The 13,857-nt window shown below is 37.1% G+C and overlaps 1 protein-coding gene across 1 annotated transcript in view; it reads left to right on the forward strand.

The window, feature by feature from the left end:
- Positions 1–8,470, forward strand: part of TNFRSF19 (TNF receptor superfamily member 19) — a 126,807-nt gene extending 118,337 nt beyond the window's left edge. The window contains exons 8-9 of the mRNA XM_049778268.1: positions 7,230–7,332; positions 8,062–8,470. Of these exons, the coding sequence (XP_049634225.1) occupies positions 7,230–7,332; positions 8,062–8,470 (512 nt within the window). The remainder of the gene's footprint in view (positions 1–7,229; positions 7,333–8,061) is intronic.
- Positions 8,471–13,857: the final 5,387 nt, after the last annotated feature.

The raw sequence follows: 13,857 nt of genomic DNA on the forward strand, positions 1-13,857 counted from the left end.
CTTGTATGTCTTCTTTGGGGAAAATTTTTGTTTATTTCTTCACACAATTTTTTGATGGAATTGGATTTTTTTTAGATTTAGCAGTGCTTCAGATTCCAGGATCTTTAACTACAGAAACCTGACACCAACAACAGTGACTGTGTAAAAAATAAAAGTGTATCGACACTACAGGCAATGATTTGGATTGGGCAACCTAGTATGCCTGGAATCTAGAGTTGGTCTTATGCCAGAAAACATCAGGGGTAAGGTCTCCTTGTATTTAGGCCAAGGCTTTTCCTTTCCATGCCCTCCATATTTTGCTGGGCCTATGCAAACAACAATTGTCACTCTAACACATTTTTTGCTGTGTTCTTTGACTAATCCTTAAAAAAAACTTAAATTTTTGAAGTTAATATGCATATACATGAAACTGTAGAAAAAATACTATTCCTTCAATGTTAAAGGAATTACATAAATTTTGTGGCTTTTGATTGCTTTTTGTACTGCTAAGAAATGTAATGTACTACAATCTGGGGACTTGAGGGACAAAGTAATTGTGCATGTGTTTTGCTTTATTTTTCTTAATTTTTTTGCTAAAAGTTCAAAATTAAGGTGTCAGCAAGGAGATTTCTTCTGAGAATTCTGTTTATGGGTCATTGTCTTCCTATGTAACTTCACCTTGTCCTCTTTCTTTGCATCTTTGTCCTCATAAAATTAAAAAAAAGATTTACCAGTGCTTTATATGTCATAGATACTAACCCTTTCTCGGATGACTGACAGGCAAATATTTTCTCCCAGTCTGTGGGACATCCTGATCATTGTTTCATTTGAGATAAAGAAGATTCTTAATTTGATTAAGCTTCTTAATTACAAACATATTTGTAATTGGGTTTTAGCCAAAAAATGCACACACCCCTTCACCAGTGCAACTTTCCTGCTACCATTGTCCCCCATTTCCTACCTCCCACCTCCTGCATATCTTTAAGACAGGCATTGAATTTCTCTAAGTATCATTATGGAAGCTGTTACTGTAGTTTTTTCTCTAACTGTACTTACCGCTCTTTGTGATAAGCTTGTTATTATGGGCTGGTCCTTCCAGCCCTCATCTCTATTGTCTTTGGGTGTTATTCTTATGCTGTCTTTTATTTTTCTAAAATCCCACATATGAGTGAAACTATTCTGTGTTATCTCTCTCCCTCTGACTTATTTCACTCAACATAATAGTCTCCAAATCCATTCAAACTTTATGACTTCGTTTTTTTCTAACAGCTGCATAGTATTTCGTTGTATAGATGTGTCACAATTTCTTTAGCCATTCATCTGTTGTCAGGCATCTGGGTTGTTACCAGTGCTGCTATGAACATAGGAGTGCAGAGGGCATTAATGCATTGTGTTTATGTGGCCCTATATCACTAGGACCTCCTAGAGTATAGATACTCTTAGGGTATATCACTAGGAGTAGTATTGCTAGATAATGTGGAAGCTCAATGTTCAGTTATTTTAAGGAATATCTATATTGATTTCCAAAAAAGCTGGACCAGACAGTATTCCCAGCAGCACTGAATAAGAGATCCTTTCTCCCCACATCCACACCAGCAGTGGTTATTCTTGTTCTTTGTGATGTGTACCAGTCTCTGGCATAAGATGGTACCTCATTGTTGTTTTGATTTGGATCTCCCTAATAATAATGGAAGTGGAGCATTTTTTCATATGCCTTTTGGCCATCTATATTTCTTCTTTGAGGAAATGTCTGTTTATTTCTTCTCCCCATTTTTTGATGGGGTTAAATGTTTTTTCCTTGTTAAGCTTTATCAATACCTTGTATATATTAGTATATACAAGTACCTTGTGTGTGTATGAATGTATGTATATATATATATATAAAAGCCCCTTATCTGATGGGTGAGTAGTCTCCCATTCCATGGGTGACCTTTTCACCTTTGTTTTCTTTGAAGTATAGAAGCTTCTCGGTTTAATGTAATCCTATTTGTTTATCTCTGCTTCCACTTATTTAGTGTTTCCTCCTTGAATATGCCTTTAGTTTCAATATCATGAAGTATTTTGCCTATGTTTTCTTCTATATACTTTATGGATCTGGGTCTGATATCAAAGTCTTTAATCCATTTGAATTTGGCCTATATGTAAGGTGTTAGATAGAGGTCTGGGTTTGCTTTTTTTTTTTTTCCCATGTGGCTGACCAGTTGTCTAAGTACCACTTGCTGAAGAGGCTTCCCTTACTGCATTCTACAATTCTTGACCCTATATCAAAGATTAATTGATTGTATATCTGAGGGTCATTCCCTAAATATTCAAATCTATTCCATTATTCTGAAAGTCTGTCTTTATTCCAGTATCATGCTGTTTTAATTATTATTTCTTTTTAATATAATTTAAATTTTGGAAAAGTGATACTTCCTGTTTTTGTTTTCTCCAGGATTGTTTTAATTATTCTTGGGCATTTATTGTTTGAAATGAATTTCAGGAGTGTTTGATCTACTTTTTGAAGAATTTCATGAGTATCCTTAGAGGGATTGCATTGAATCTGGACAATGTTTTGGGGAGTATTTCCATTTTAATGATGTTATCATCCCAATCCATAAGTAGGGTATATGTCTCCATTTCCTTGTGTCCTCTTTTATTTATTAAAGCAATGTTTTATATTTATAGTTGTATAGGTCCTTTACCTCTTTAGTCAAGTTTACTTGATGAAATTTGAATTGCTGTGGTGTTAGTTTGAATTGGATTTTTAATGTCTGTTTCATTTATCATTTGTGTATAAGAAGACCATTGGATTTTGTGCATTAATTTTGTAGCCTGCCACTTTGCTATATGAATCTATTGTTTCTAGGAGCTTTTTGGTAGTCTTTAGAATTTTCTAAGTATAGTATCATGTCATCTGCAAACAGTGAGAGCTTGACTTCTTCCTTTTCTATCTGTATATCATTAATATCTTTTTCTTGCTTAATTGCTATGGCAAGTACTTCCACTACTATATTGAATAGGATTGGGGAGAAGCAGCTTTGCCTTGTGTCAAATCTTAGGGAAAGGCTTTCAGCATTTCCCCATTGAGTATAATATTTGCCATGGTCTTGTCATAAATAACCTTGACTATATTGAGAAAAATTCCTTCCATTCCATTCTTGTTGAGTGTTTTTATCATGAATGGGCATTGGGCCTTGTCAATTGCTTTCTCTGCATCTATTTATATGAGCATATTGTTTTTCATTTTCCTTTTGTTAATATGGTGTATTATGTTGATTGATTTGCATATGTTGAACATCTTTGCAACTCCAGAATGAATCCTACTTGGTCATGGTGTATGAATTTTTTGATAAAGCATTGGATCCTATTTTCAAGGATTTTGTAAAGGATCTTTGTATTGTGTTCATCAGAGATATTGGTCTGTAGTTCTCTTTATTGGTGGCATCTCATCTGCTTTTGGTAGTATGGTGTTGATAGCTTTATTAAAACTATTTGGGAGTGTTTTGTTTTATTCAATTTTCTAGAAAAGACTGAAAAGTATAGGAATTAGATCCTCTTGGAAGGTTTGAAAGAATTTGTTAGTGAATTGTTTTGGGCCTGGTGTTTTATTTTAGGGAAGATTATTTTTTTATTAACATTTTAATTTACTTAAAAGTGATGGGTCTTGGGGCCGGGCGGTGGCGCTAGAGGTAAGGTACCTGTCTTGCCTGCGCTAGCTTTGGACGGACCTCGGTTCGATCCCCTGGCTTCCCATATGGTCCCCCAAGCCAGGAGCGACTTCTGAGCACATAGCCAGGAGTAACCCCTGAGCGTCACCGGGTGTGGCCCAAAAACCAAAAAAAAAAAAAAAAAAAAAAGTGATGGGTCTTTTGAGATATGCTAGATCATCATGGTTCCACCATGGGAGATTTTAAGAATCCAATGATCTATCCATTTCTTTCAGGTTCTCATATTTCCTGGCATAGTTTCTCAAAGTATTCTCCGATTACCCTTTCGATTTCTGTAGTATCTATTAAATCTGCTCATTTTCATTTCTGATTCAGTTCATTACGCTTCTTTCTCTTTCTTTGTGAATTTTGCTAGTGGTTTATTGAACTTGTTTATTTTCTTCAAAGAACAAACTCTTGCTTTCATTTTTTTTTTCAGATTGCTTTTTGTATTTTGCATTCATTGATTTCTGCTCAAAAATGTATTATTTCCTTCTGTCTTCCTATTTTTGGTTCATTTTTGTTCACTTTTTAGTTTTGTAAATTTAACATTATTTGTGTAGGCCCCTACTTCCTTCCTGATGTTTTCTTGAAAAGTGGGGTCCGGAGAGATAGCATGGAGGTAATGCGTTTGCCTTGCATGCAGAAGGTTGGTGGTTCAAATCCCGGCATCCCATATGCTCCCCCGAGCCTGCCAGGTGTGATTTCTGAGCATAGAGCCAGGAATAACCCTTGAGGTCTTCCGGGTATGACCCAAAAACAACAACAACAAAAAAAGCTATAAATTTTCCCCTCAGAACAGCTTTTGCTCTGTTCCACAAATTCTGATAATTTGCGTCTATATTCTCATTTGTTTCCAGGAATCTTTTTATTTCCTTTTTGATTTCTAAACCAATGGTTGTTCACTATTGAGCTGTTTAATTTCCAGGGATTAAAAATTTTGCTCTGTGTCTGCTTCTTATTCACTTCTAATTTTAGTGCACCATGATCTGAGAAGGTAGTTTGTACAATTTCTGTCTTCTTGATTCTATGTAGGCATATTTTATGGGCTATCATATGGTCTATTTTGGAGAATAAACCATGTATGTTATAGAAAAATGTGTACCCAGTTTTCTGGAAGTGGAGAGCCTATCTTATCTACTAGGCAAATGCTAGTATCTACTAGGCCATTGCTCTTTCAGTACTAATATACTCTTGTTAGTTTTCTGCCTCGTTGGCCTATCAAGTACTGACAAGGCAGTGTTAAAGCCTCCCAGTATTATTTTGTTGTCATTGATACCTTCCTTCAAAATTTTTAGTATTTGTTTTAAATATTTTCCTGGTCCCTCATTGGGTACATATATGTTTAGGAGTGTGGTTTCTTTCTGTTGTACATATCCCTTAATTATTGTCCCTTATAATGTTTTTAAGTCTAAAGTCCATGTCTCTGAAATTATGGCCACTCCAGCCTTTTTAAGGTAATTGTATGCTTGAATGATTGTCATCCAACCTTTGAGTTTGAGTTTGTGTTTTTTATTATGGCTATTCAGATGTGTTTCTTGTAGCAGCAAAAATGTTGGCTTCAGCTTTTTTATCCATTTTGTCACTCTGTATTTCTTAATTGATGCATTTAGTCCATTGATGTTGAGATAGATGATTCTCATAGGATTTAGTGTCATCGTTTGGTAGAAGTTTGGTGTGTCTTGTGGTCTATTTTATGTTAAAGTACATTTCAGTTCATCCTTCAAGACTTATTTTGAGTCCATAAAGTTTCTAAGCTATTGTTTTTATCTGTGAAGCTCTGTATCCTTCCTTCGAACCTGAATGTAAGTCACACTGGGTGAAGTATTCTCGGTGATGCATTCATTTCATTGAATTTTGTCACTATATCCACCACTGACTTCGGGTCTTAAGGGTTTCTTGTAATAGCTCTATGGTAACTTCCATTTTTTATCTTCTTTTATTCAGTCTTTTTTTTTTTTTGGTTTTTGGGCCACACCCGGTAACGCGCAGGGGTTACTCCTGGCTATGCGCTCAGAAGTCGCTCCTGGCTTGGGGGACCATATGGGACGCCGGGGGATCGAACCGCGGTCCGTCTCCTAGGCTAGCGCAGGTAAGGCAGGCACCTTACCTCCAGCGCCACCGCCCGGCCCCTTATTCAGTCTTTTATCCCTATCTATGGGGTTTCTTTATTGTGACTAGGATGTGTCTTGTAGTGCTTTTCTTTGGATCTCTTTTGGCTGGTACTTTTCAGGCATGCAGGATTTGGTTGCATACACTCTTCAGCTCTAAGAATTTCTCTGCAATTATGGCTTTGGTTGTTGAAACTTCATGGGGGTTTTCTTCCAATGTCTTTGTGACTCCAATGATTTTTATGTTGTTTATGTTACTAAAGACTTCTATTTCTGTCTGTTCCCATTCTTTGAAAATTTTTCCCATTGTCTTAGCATTTGTTTTGAGGCTCTTTTCTAGCCTCTTCTGTTGTATTGTTTTGTTATGCACCTCATCTTCCAGCTCACAGATTCAGTCTTCCAACACAGTTACTCTGTTGAAGTGGCTTTCTAGTAAGGGTTTTATTTTGCCTACCAAGTTTTCAGCCCTGTTATTTCAGTTTGGAGTTTTCTTATTTCGATTCTCAGGTCCTCTTGATTCTTATTTGTGGCACATTCAGATTGTTCCCCGCTGATGCTTTTCTTAAGCATGATGGAGCCCTGTTTTGGTTCCCCATAGTTGCAATTGCAGTGTGAGGTTTTCCATGTCCCATGCTGGCATTCCTTGACTGGGAGGAATTTGACTGAGAGCTTTTCTTCACTGACTCTTTTTCTTTGACTTGGATTCTGTTTCTCACATTGGTGCTGCCTATAAGATTTCTGAGTTCAAATGCCTCCAGCTCTGCCTCCTGTGGTTTAGTTTTCTCTGATCAAAGTTATTATTTTTAAGATAACAAAAAAATTAATCCTGAACCCCCTTTTTTCTAAAAATTAGAATGTTACCCTAATATCAGAATGTTGTATACATGAAACATATGATTAATAACATTATAAATCCTGATACAGCAATAAAAATTATTGGTAAGAATACTACCTTATGAATTGAGGGAGAAAATAAAAACGCATGATATCAGGCCCAAACCGCCGTATGAACATTGAGTGGAAATAAAAAATGATAAGACTTAAACGCCAAATCCAAAGTAAACAACAACAAAATCGATACTCCCATCTACAATAAGCTCTACAGAGAGCACTCCGGGGTGGGGGGCAAAAAGAGGGAGATATGGGATGCATGCTGGGAAGGGGGATGGAGGGAGGACAGTCCTGGTGATGGGAATGGCCCTGAGTAATTGTCACTATGTACCTCAAATATTACTGTGAAATATTTGTTATTCACTGTGGTCACGATAAAAATTATTATAAAAAAAAGAAAAATTCACAAAGCAGTCAGATAAAAAAAAAAAGAATAATTTTACAACCAAAAAAGTTATCCAAGGTCACATAGCTAATTTTCGAGATCACCAGTGAGCTAATATTAAGCAAAAAATTCTGAGGACAAAAAGATATCTTTCATTTCCTGCTAATTCCCTAGGACCTGCTCACTTGATCCCATCCTTGTGCTGTGATGAAGCCTGCAGCATTGAACAGCTGACTCTGGGCTGTGGAGCACATTCCAAGCTCACTCTTCAGGACAGGTAACCAGGTCTCTTTCATTAATATAGTTTTATCTATTTATCTGTATTCTACTACTTTCCCAGAGTTCCCAGAAAACTGTTATTGATGACAATGGACATTGGAGGGGCCATTCTGAGAGGAAGATGTAGATACAGCTCCCACAAAACCAGCTAGACAGTGACATAATCTTTGTTTTGTGGTTTATGTCCTTTAGTTTTGTTTATGTCTTACATTCATGAAGTATTTCTTTCAGTCTGCTGCAATTTTGTATTTGTCATGTACTAATAGAAAGTTAGAATAGTATCAACAAATGTTAGTGCAGATCCTCCATTAAAAAAGCATGCATTTAGTGCCAGAGTGATAGCACTGTGGTAAGGCATTTGCCTAGCATGTAGCTGATTCAGAACGGACCTAAGTTTGATCCCCGGCGTTGCATATGGTCCCCCAAGTCAGGAGCAATTTCTGAGTGCATAGTGGGGAATAAATGATGAGCATCACTGGGTGTGGCCCAAAAGAAAAAAGTGCATATTTGGTTAAGTATCATTGATCAGAAATGGTCTAAAAATAAAGTTCTAAAGCAAATGTAGTAATTTGATGTTCTATGCTGAAACAAGTTTGTAACAACGAGAAATCCTTAAATTCTGATTTAACAAAAAATATTTTATCAAGAAAATTTGGAAGTGTAGCTGCTTTGTAGTCATGTTCTCTCTATCCTGAAATATTTACAGAGATTTTGAATTTATATTCAGGAGTGCTGGTCCCCTAGGAGATATGATGCCTGCCTTTTTGGGGTCTCTTTCACGATCCATCTGTGGTGAGTTTTCAGATGCTTGGCCCCTGATGCAAAATCCCATTTGTGGTGACACCATCTCCTGCTGTGACTTTTATCCTGAAATTGCCAGAGAAGACAATAATTCTCTCAATCCAGAGAATGAAAGTACAGTGTCTATGGATTTACTCAGCAATCATCAGGATTTGACTGCTGGAGCTGTTCCAATGCAAGCTTATTCTGGAACTCTTCAAGAAACTGCTGGTTTATCTAGCCATAGCAACTCACAGAGAGAACCCACAAGATCCTGGGATACCCTAATTACCAGACGTCAACTGGAGCAAGAAAGAGGGGATACCATTAACGTTAGCACCCAAACATCCATCTAGGTAAGGCCATGATGATTTTATTGTGGAGGTCAAAGTAGCTTATGTTAATTCTTATAAAGTGGAATTTAGTTCCCACTTTTAATTTTTACTTGTTTGGGGGCCATACCTAGCAGTTTTCAGGGCATACTTCTGGCTCTTCACTCAAGGATTACTCCTGACAGGGCTTAAGGGAACATATAAGGTAGCAGGGATTGAAATCAGATCAGCCATGTGCAAGAAAGCACCCTAACCATAGTACTATCTCTCCAGCTCCAAGTTTCCACCTTAAATGTGGGAAAATTTGATGAGAATTTGTTTTCATCTTTCATAAAATTTTTTGTGTTATAAAACATATTTTACAATATGTTTCAGAAATTTCAATGTGATGAGCTATAAAGCCCTAAATTGTTGCTATATTTGTTTATTCTTGCTTATAAATCCAACAACTGAGCTCAGCTTCCTTTGTTCCTTTCCTGAATGAGAGAGGTGGCATAGTTATGGAAACATCATGTAAATAATTCCCATTTTCACTTTTTCTGTGATACTTTAAAATATGTAAATGCATGTCACTGTCCCATTGGATTAATTTTGCTTTTATCTCCTGGAGTTGCTTCTCCACCTTCTCCTACTTTTCCCATTTTTTTTAGATTATTCAACTTTGAATAATCTAATCACAACTAATATATTTGTGAAAAATAGTCTGTTGTGATCTGGGACAAAAGGAAGAATGAGAACCTTCCAGATAATAGATTAACAAATCAGGTTTGGGAACATGACTAATGGCAGAGAGTTGAGCCTCCATGGCTAGTACAACACAGGAAGCCAAGAAAAGTTTGTTTCTGGTTCTGGGTGTTGTCTCTGCTTTCCATCCAAGCTAGTATGAAGTCTTTCCTGAATCTAACTTGGTATTTTTTAAAATCATTCCTTGACAAAAAGTCATCTAACAAAATATTGTTTCATTCTACTGAAAATGAGGTCAGTCTTGATACAAAGGGCAGAATCTCCACAACCTTAAGACCTCTGAATCACATATACTCTGCCTTGTACAAAGAGCTGAATCTTCTCAACCCCTCTTCCTCCCATCTCAAGTCATTCTGGTCTGAGAATTCTTTGCTCTAGGAATTAGCATTAAGAATGCAATAGAGCTGCCTCCATTTCCCTAAGAGATGGTACACTTGTTCAGTTAGATCAGAAACTTGGTCTGTAATTAGACTGTGAATGGAGGTGTGCTTCCTTTAAACTAAGGTAAAAACCTGCTTTAAGGGAGGTGGTAAGACTCGTTTTGTCATTATTAGATACTACATATAAGTCAAATTGTTGCTAGTATATAATTTAAAAGGCTGGATCAATAGTGTAGTGAGTAGGGTGCTTTCCTTGCATGCGGCTAACTCAAACTTGATGCCCAGCACCCCATATGTTCCCTCAAGATTGCCAGGCATGATCCCTGAGTGCAGAGCTAAAAGTAAGCCCTTAGAACTGCTGGTTCAGGCCCGAAACCCACAAACAACCATGTATACAATGAGAAGTATATTGATTGTATCTCAGTGAAATTGGGGTGACGATAAAACTTAAAGGGAATTCTTTAAAATATAGTTCTTTTGCTTTGGAGAGGAGAGAATGCTAGTTTTCTACAAATAAAGAAAATGAAGAAACAAACAAGTTGGGTAGTTTAAAAAGCAAGATGTAGGGGCCGGAGAGATAGCAGGATGTAAGGCTTTGCCTTTCATGCTGAAGGACGGTGGTTCAAATCCTGGCATCCCATATGGTCCCCTGTGCCTGCTAGGGGCAATTTCTGAGCATAGAGCCAGGAGTAACCCCTGAGCGCTGCCAGGTGTGACCCAAAAAAAAACAAAAACAAAAACAAAAAAAGCAAGATGCAGGAAATACAGTAAAAATTCGATATTGAGGGGCCCAAGCAACTCTTCTTCTTTGAATCTTATATTAAACTGCCAGCCCTAGTTCATTCAGTGGAACCATGGCCCTGAGCACAGCTTGGAGTACCAGCCCTCCACCTCAGAAAAAAAGTTTAAAATAAGAAACCAATATGCACCCCTCTAATTCTGGTCAGGTTTATTTATTGTATAGTTTGAAGTCATCTTATAACTTCTATAACTTCAGTTATATAATGGGATAAACTTAAAAGTCATTCTTGTTGTTTGATCTTAAGGAGGAATTGTGTTACCACAGAGCTGGGAATGGAGAACATTCTGGCATGCCAGAACAATGGGCCCTAAACTTGTGAAAGAATTCACAGCACAGGGTAGAGAGGATCCCCCTCACTTTATTTGTTTTGTTTTGTTTTGTTTTCGGGCCACACCCGTTTGATGCTCAGAGGTTACTCCTGGCTAAGCGCTCAGAAATTGCCCCTGGCTATGGGACACCAGGGGATCAAACCGCAGTCCTTCCTTGGCTAGCACTTGCAAGGAAGACACCTTACCCTAGTGCCACCTCGCCAGCCCTAAATTCTTCAATCTTTAATTAAATCACACAGTTACAAAATTTTTCCTTATTAAGTTTCAATCACAGTGTTCAAAACCTTTCACCAGTGCACATTTCCCACCACCAATGTCCCCAGTTTTCCTCCTGACCTCCCCCTGTCCCTCCCCTGCCTGCCTCTGTGGCAGACATATTTATTCTCTCTTTATGTCTATTCCTCTTCCTCTGACTCATTTTGCTCAGCATCATATTCCCTATGCCCATCCATGTATGAGTAAATATCATGACTTTATTTTTCCTAACAGCTGCATAAGTATTTCATTGTGTAGATGTACCCATTTCTTTTATTACTCATTTGTTCTTGGACACTTAGATTGTTTCCATATTCTGGCTATTGTGAATAGTGCTGCAATGAACATAGGAGTGCAGAGGACTTTTCTACATTGTATTTTTGTCCCCTAGGGTATATTCCTAGGAGTACTGTAGCTGGGTCATATGAAAACTCAATTTCTAGTTTTTTGAAGAATATCCATATTCTTTTCCAAAAAGTTGGACCAATCGACATTTCCACCAGCAGTGAATGAGAGTCACTTTCTTCCCACATATGCACCAGCATGAGTTGTCAGTGCTGGGGATTCAAACAAGGTTGATCTATTTCAAAGTCTTGTCAATGATGGAGATCAAACAAGATTGACTGGGTACAAGGCAAATATTTTGACCCCTGTACTACCCCTTCAGTTTCTTGGTTGGTGTTTTTAGCAAATATTTAATTTTATTTAATTTTATCCTTTTTTTGTTTTGTTTTTTGGGGGGCCACACCCAGTGGTACTCAGGGGTTAGTCCTGGCTCTGTGCTCCAAAATTACTCCTGGCACACTGAGGGGACCATATGGGGATCAAACTGGGTTGGCCCATTCAAGGCAAATGCCTTACCCACTGTGCTATCACTTTAGGACATTTATTTTTATTTTTTACTTAAATCACTATGATTTACAAAACTGTCAATGCTAGGATCTCATGCATACAACATTTTAATACCATGTCCTCCATCAAAGTGCTCATTTTCCTCCATTATTTTTAACAAACATTTTTTTTGGGGGGTCACACCTGGTGGCACTCAGGGTTACTCCTGGCTCTGCATTCAGAAGTTGCTCCTGACAGGCTCAGAGGACATTTGGGATGCTAGGATTTGAAACAAGGTCCATCCTGTGTTGGCCACATGCAAGACAAATGCCTTACCACTGTGCTATTGCTCTGGCACCATTAACAAACATTTTAAATGTCAACATGAAATCATAAAAAGAATGGTAGGAAATAAATGAGAAGAGGAGTTGATCTAGTCTTTAATATATAAAATATTTTCCCTATTGGCTCTAAATTAATATAATTTGCCTTTGGGGGTTCATTAGTACTATAGTTATTATCAAATAAAGTGATCAACACTATTAATGCCCTCAAATTGTTGACAATACCTTAGAAATTCTTTTTATAAATTATTACCTTAGAGCTAGAGATATTCTTTCCATAGATGTATTCAAAATATCACTGATGCCAAATGAGTAGTAAATAAGTTCATGAAAGGAGAGTATTGCCCACTCCTTAAGTGAAGTTACTTTCTTCTTGCAATAAGACTAACATATAATTACATATATGAGTAATGTATATTAGTAATAATATAGTTACTATATACAATAATATGTCTTAGTAATTATATATATTAATATAAAATTAAATATGAATCTAACAAATTTAAAGTGGCCATTATTTATAAAGAATGATAAATCCATTTTACTGAGGATTTTTACCTCTTGACAAATGTGGATATTATAGGGAGATCATTATAATAAAAATCTTTTTCTCAACTACTTCTAAACTTTCTCCAATAGCTTAACAGAAGTTTTAAATTCAATGGCTAAATTCACTTGCCATCTTTATTCTTTAAAAGAGAGAGTTAAAAAGGGCTGGAGAGATAGTACAGTGAGTAGGACACTTGCCTTGCATGTCACTGACCCAGGTTTAATCCCCAGAACTCCAGGAGCACCACCTTGAGCACCACCAGGAATAATGAGTGTAGAACCAGCAGTAACCCCTGAGCAATGCCTAGTGTGGCCCCCAAACTAGAATAAATAAAATAAATAAATAAATAAATAAATAAATAAATAAATAAATAAATAAATAAATAAAGAGGGTTAAAGAATCTTAAATTCTTTACTCACATACGCTTTAAAGGAGTGCAACAAAGAAACATGACTTAAATGTCTGAGTTGAAAATCAGTAAAAAAATAATCTTTCTTTGCTTTCTTTGTGCTACATTATCATTTTAATAAATAATTTATAAATCTTGCAATACATGGCTACTGGAATATTTAAAAGAAGAGTCTCTTGTCCATTCACATTCACATTCATGCGCACCACTAATAAAAAAATTTTTTTTTTTGTTTTTGGGCCACACCCGGCAGTGCTCAGGGGTTACTCCTGGCTGTCTGCTCAGAAATAGCTCCTGGCAAGCACGGGGGACCATATGGGACACCGGGATTCGAACCAACCACCTTTGGTCCTGGATCAGCTGCTTGCAAGGCAAACGCCGCTGTGCTATCTCTCCAGGCACACCACTAGTAAAAAAATTTTTAACATCAGTTGTTTACCTTTACAATTTGTCAACTTTAATATTAAAACTTTTTTCTATTGCTGTTCCAGGAAGCTTAAAGGACTTGGCTTCTTTCTGAAATTGAAGTGTATACATTTCCATGGAATCACCAGGGATACTGTCTCCACTTAGGTTTATAGACTGAGCACAGCCTGGATTTTGATGGCTTCTGGGAGAGGAAATAAATCTGAAACAAAATGATGGCATTTTAAGCCTTTCACCCAGTTGCTTCTGAGCCAGACCAGCTGTAAGCTGAAACCTCAAAGAAAACAGAAAGACTTGGGGCATTCTTGCTACTTTTCATCTTCCTGCACATGAAGCTTCTA

The sequence above is a fragment of the Suncus etruscus genome, chromosome 8, assembly GCF_024139225.1.
Source record: "Suncus etruscus isolate mSunEtr1 chromosome 8, mSunEtr1.pri.cur, whole genome shotgun sequence".
Taxonomy (NCBI): Eukaryota; Metazoa; Chordata; class Mammalia; order Eulipotyphla; family Soricidae; genus Suncus; species Suncus etruscus.